The sequence below is a fragment of the Macrotis lagotis genome, chromosome 8 (genome assembly GCF_037893015.1).
Source record: "Macrotis lagotis isolate mMagLag1 chromosome 8, bilby.v1.9.chrom.fasta, whole genome shotgun sequence".
Taxonomy (NCBI): domain Eukaryota; kingdom Metazoa; phylum Chordata; class Mammalia; order Peramelemorphia; family Peramelidae; genus Macrotis; species Macrotis lagotis.
In genome coordinates, this window is record NC_133665.1 from 171,639,725 (window position 1) to 171,645,265 (window position 5,541).

Here is a 5,541-nt window from a genome sequence, read left to right on the forward strand (position 1 = left end):
TTTGGGGGGCTTTGTATTTCGTCGGGGAGAAGGAGCGGCGTCCGGAGCGGCGCACCCCACACATCCGGAACCCCGAGGGGACCGGGAATAGGCCCCTAGCAGATTTCTCCTGCATGATTTTCCCCTGCTCCTTCCACCCCATTCGATTTTGAAAAAAAAAAGGAAAGGGAAAAAGGAAAAGGGGGGGGAAGATCGAAGTTCTTGTATTTGCATAAATTAATATTTCCCCATTCCTTCCCCCCAAATCATTCCCTCCTCCTCCAACCCGGAGCCGGGGGCCAGGCGGCACATCCTAATGAGGTAATTAGCATTTGCGCGTGTATCCAGCCGGGGCTGGCTCCGTGGGTAAGTGGCAGTTTAGGAGAACGACGCCCAGATCAGTAGCAGAGGGCCAAGGGGCCACTTGAAAGAGCAGACGGCCACGCAGGGACCATTTGGGGGGGAGGAGGTGGCGGGGCTTGGGCCCGAGCTCCCGCTGACCGCAGCCCCAGCCAAACTCTCCCTCCTTCTCCCCGAAGTCCCTGCGAGCTGCGACCAGGAAAAGTTGGGAATCACGCACCAAGTCTGTCTTTTCCACTCCCCCCCCCCAGCCTCTCTCTCCTCTCCTCTCTCCTCTTCTCTCTCTCTCTCTCTCTCTCTCTCTCTCTCTCTCTCTCTCTCTCTCTGTCTCTCTCTCTGTGTATGTGTGTGTCTCTCCTCTCTCTTACACACACACACAAACACACAGACACACACACAGACACACACACAGACGCACACACTCATAGAGAGAACACTCCTTTTTTTCCTTCTCTCTCTCTCTCTCTCTCTCTCTCTCTCTCTCTCTCTCTCTCTCTCTCTCTCTGTCTCTCCCTCCCCTGCTTAGCAAGTGGCGCGCACTTGCCCCAGGGGCTCTGGGATGCTCGGCTGCGAATCGCGGGGCCTGAAGTTGTAGGGGCCGGGCCCGGGGCGGCCGGGCAGCCTGGCGTGCCCGGGGCGCGCGGAACTCCGGCGGGGCCGGCCGGCGCCGCTGCCCGGCTGCTGTGAGCGCAGCCCCGTGCGCTCATGTCACTCTGCTCCTGGTGACTTCATGTGATGTCAGCTAAATGGAAACGACAGTGATCCCACGCGGAGGGAAGATGCTGGCTACCACGATGTGACGGTGGAGCCCGGCTGCCAGGCTCGCCCGCATCTCTCTCCTCGGCGCCGGGGGAGAAAGGTAAATGGATGCGTTTGCCGCCTCCTTTTATTTGTTTAAATTTTCCGCCCTTCCTTCTCCTGCCCGGTTTTGGGGTTTGAGTGTTAAGAGAGCCCGGGCTGCCCAGGAATGCTGGGGGGGGGGCGTTTGGGGGGTCGTTTTCTCCCTTCTTTCATTTTCCACCTTTTTCCTCCTTCCTTCTCCCCCCTCCCCACCCCCCACCCTCGGCCCTCTATTAAACCGAGGAGGTCGGGATGGGGGGGGGGGTTCCTTTTGCGCCAGCCGGTAGCGGAGTGGGGGTCCGGTCCCCTTGGGGCGCTCATTGTTTCGGGCTGGGGTTCACTGGGAGGCAGATGGGTGGCCCCGGCTCGGACGAGGCGCTTCCCCAACGGATGGCTCTCCCTGCCTTTTCTGGAACGCAGAGTTAGCCCCGGAGGCAGGCCGGCTTCGCCCCGCACCTCGCCCCCCGCGCCCCAGCACCCCGGCTTCCTCGCTCGCGCTGGAACTTTCCTGGACATGGCGAGTTCCACTTCCCTGGAGCCCATGGTGCCCACGTCCTGTTCCCGGACCGCAGCGTCCACGGCCACGTCCAAAACCTTGGCCTTCTCCATCGAGAGGATCATGGCCAAGACTTCGGAGCCCAAGCCGCCCTTCGAAGGCCGGGGGCCGGGGGCCCCGGAGGTGGACGGCGGCGCCAAGAAGATGCTCAGCCTGTGCTCGTCCCTGCCCTGCATGATCCCCATCCAGCCGCTGGCCTACGAGATGCCGTCCAAAACGCTGCTCAGCTACACCGAGCTCTGGAAGAACAGCCTCCGGGGCGCCGGCGGCGGCAGCGGCGGCGCGGGCGGCGGCGGAGGCGGCGGCGGCGCGGGCGGCGGCGGAGGCGGCGGCGGCGGCGGCGGAGGGGGCGCCGCCGCCGCGGCCGCCGGGGGCGCCGGGGGCCCCCAGCTCTGCGGTGCCAGCGGCTTGTGCAAGGCGAACTGTGGCATGTGCTGCAAAGCGGAGCTGAGCCTGGCGCCGGCCGTGCTGCCCACCGGCAGGGTCATCAAGCCTCAGGTCATCAACCAGGCCGTGGGGCTGCCGGCCAACGGCTCCCTCTACTACTTCAACTACCTGGAGTCCTCGGCGTACCCCCCGTCGGAGCTGCTCAACGGGCACCTCTTCCCCTCCAGCATCCTCAACGCCCAGTCGCCGGCCTCCCTGGCCACCCACCAGAAACTCTTCCTGTTGGAGAACGCCAAGCTGGCCACGCTGGCCGCGGACAAGTTCCCCCATGCCCCCTACCCCCACAAAGAGCGCCTGCCCGGCCAGCTGGACCAGGTCATGAAGGAGAACACCGCCCTGACGGCGGAGCGCAACGGAGCCAAGGGCCACGGCAAACTGGCCGCCGGCTCGGCGGACGGCAAGCCCAAGAACTTCACCTGCGAGGTGTGCGGCAAGGTGAGGCGGCTCGGGCGCCCCTGGGCAGGAGGGGGCTCCCGGCGGCACCCGCGGGAGGCGGGCGGGGGGCACCGCGGAGGGGGCGTGGGAACCCTTAGGCTGCCCACGTCCAGGGCCAGGGCCAGGGGATGCCAACCGAGGAAGCCCGCGGAGCTGGGGGGAGACGAGCTCCCCTCTGCCCCCCCCCGTGCTGGCCCTCCAAAGGCCTCTCGTGTCCCGCCCCTCCACTAGGTGTTTAACGCTCACTATAACCTCACTCGTCACATGCCGGTCCACACGGGAGCCAGGCCGTTTGTCTGCAAAGTCTGCGGGAAGGGCTTTCGGCAAGCCAGCACTCTGTGTAGACACAAAATCATCCACACGCAGGTAGGTGGGCCCGGGCCCCCGGGAGCCCCCCGGGGCACCCTCCCCAGGAGAGAGAGAGAGAGAGAGAGAGAGAGAGAGAGAGAGAGAGAGAGAGAGGGCTGGGCAGGACAGGGGGGCCCCAGGGATCCCCCTCGAGCCACTCTCTCTCTTTCTCTCTCTCAGAGCTAGGGGACAGAAGAGGCCAGAGTTTTAGGCTTTCCCTAACTGGGTCATCTCCTCCACTTTGGGGGACCCTCGCCTCAAACTCTCTCTGTCTTCCGCCCCCTTCCTCCACCCCAGGAAAAACCTCACAAATGTAACCAGTGCGGCAAAGCCTTCAACCGGAGCTCCACGCTCAACACGCACATCCGAATCCACGCGGGCTACAAGCCTTTCGTCTGCGAATTCTGCGGGAAAGGGTTCCACCAAAAAGGTACTGGGGCCGACCTCTTGGGACGGGCCGTTCCCTGGAGGGAGGGGGACGACAAGGGAGGGAGAAAGGGGAGGCCAGGGAGGGAAGGAATGGGAGAGAAAATGAGGGAAAGAATCTGCTTTTCCCCGGTTTGGGCCCTAAACGGCCTTCGGCCAAAACACTTCCCTTCTTTTTTCCAAGCGGACCGGCCTAGCAGAGACTCCGTCTTTGGGCCTGGGCTGGGGAGGAGGGGAGGGGGTGGGAGAGGGCAGGTCTTCTCTCTCAAAACCAAAATCCATCTCCTAACTCTCAAAAGGAAATGGAAGAAAAAGCAAAACCCTCCCGAAAGATCGACTCCTCGGGAGAAGTTTGGGAAGGTCTTCCTTCATTGGACTTGTTGTTGGACAGCAGTGAGAGGGAGGTGGGAAAGAGGAGGGCCGGGAAATAGAGTGGGGAGGTTGGGCCAGGAGAGGAGGGCACTGGAGGTGGGCTAGAAAGGCCCCAAAGTTCAGCCCCAAAGCCAGAGGGGAAGAACAAGGCCCTGAGGGCTTCTTCATCTGAGGCGGGCAAAACGAAATTTGTTAACTTCCTCCTAAGACGTGCTCAGATTCTGCTCTGACTGAGTAATCCCAACTTTACTTAGACAACTAGATGCAGACATAAACATCGGATGGATATACACATCGAGTTAAGTATGCATTTGAGGCCACATATGTGCCTGTTAAATCTATATAATTTGAGGTCACATATATATTTAAGTATGTGCGCCTATATGTTCAGCCTGCATGCATGTATAAGGGTGGCAGGTTACATATACATTTAGTCTCTGTGTGCATACTAAATGTGTGTATATAATTTCAAATGTATAATATATTTAATAGTTTGGATGGAGGTAGAGGGAAATAAAACCTTGAGAATATAGCCCAACCCAGAGACTTTAAATTTTTTTCCCATTTCCCGGAGCAAAGAAAGAATCCCTGACTTCCCAAAGGGAAAGTCTGGAAGAGAGAAAGAATACCTTTAAACACACACACACACACACACACACACACACACACACACACACACACAAACACACAGCAAGACAGGGGCAGTGAGAAGGCAGGCAAGGAAGCTGCTCTGGGTGTTCTCGGTTAGAACTCTGACCCTCCCTCCATCTCCTCATTTGAAGTCATTGCATCCGGGCTCCACTGCTTTTGCACCCCTTCTCCCTCTCCAGATTGATGGAGAGTAAGTTTGACAACTTCTTGACTCTCACTTGTGGGACCCAGCCTAATGAAGCATCGCCTCCTTGGGGCAACAATTGAAGCCTAAATCCCCACCCCCATCCCCCTGCCTGGCCAGGCCTGGGACCCTGGAATCTTCTCTGGCTTCTTCCTCCACCATCACTGCCAACCGGTCAGACTTAATTCTCTTCTTTTTCTTTCTTTCGTTTTGTTTTGGTAGGAAACTACAAAAATCACAAACTGACCCACAGTGGGGAGAAACAGTACAAGTGTACTATCTGCAACAAGGCTTTCCATCAGATTTATAACTTGACTTTTCATATGCACACCCACAACGACAAGAAGCCTTTCACTTGTGCCACTTGTGGGAAAGGATTTTGCAGAAACTTTGATCTAAAGAAGCACGTGAGAAAACTCCACGACAGTGTGGCCCCTGGAGCCCCCTCCACAAAGGACTTGCCCCGGACTGTGCAGAGCTGAAAGCTTCCCCTCCGAGCAGGATCTGGTTCCCCTCCCTTCACAGCGCAGCCTGCCTCTCGGAGACTAGAGAGACACTGATTTCTAAGATTTAAATAGAGATATATATATAAATATATATATATATATATATATATACATACAGAAGAGAGGTTAGATCTATTTATCGAGACCATCATCTATTTTGTAAAGCTAAAACGTCTCCCTATGACTAGGGAACTGTGCACACACACACACACACACACACACACACACACACACACACACACACACATCCCCACATGTGTACATAGAGGGGGAAACTTATTTAAAGTGAAGTCCTGGACCTCAGAACTCCCCGGAGACATTTTATTAAGGGGTGACAAAGGGTGGGGGGGAGGGTAGACTATCTGAACCTAACTTTTCGACACTGACTGAATATAAAGGAGTTGTATTATGAGCCCATCCACTTTCTACATTTCTGT

General features: G+C 57.7%; 1 protein-coding gene across 1 annotated transcript; it reads left to right on the forward strand.

The window, feature by feature from the left end:
* Window positions 1–1,693: 1,693 nt before the first annotated feature.
* FEZF2 (FEZ family zinc finger 2) lies at window positions 1,694–5,080 on the forward strand. The gene is made up of 5 exons (XM_074196088.1): window positions 1,694–2,092; window positions 2,126–2,617; window positions 2,849–2,983; window positions 3,263–3,395; window positions 4,821–5,080. Exons 1-5 carry the CDS (start codon window positions 1,694–1,696, stop codon window positions 5,078–5,080), a joined length of 1,419 nt encoding a protein of 472 aa, XP_074052189.1.
* The last annotated feature ends 461 nt before the right edge of the window (window positions 5,081–5,541 follow it).

Bases quoted from the DNA above. Each gene is read 5' to 3' on its own strand.
- FEZF2 (XM_074196088.1), top strand. From the start codon at position 1,694: ATGGCGAGTTCCACTTCCCTGGAGCCCATGGTGCCCACGTCCTGTTCC. The intron at 2,618-2,848 runs GTGAGGCGGCTC...CCCCTCCACTAG, and splicing joins CCTGCGAGGTGTGCGGCAAG to GTGTTTAACGCTCACTATAA. The intron at 2,984-3,262 runs GTAGGTGGGCCC...CCTCCACCCCAG, and splicing joins ACAAAATCATCCACACGCAG to GAAAAACCTCACAAATGTAA.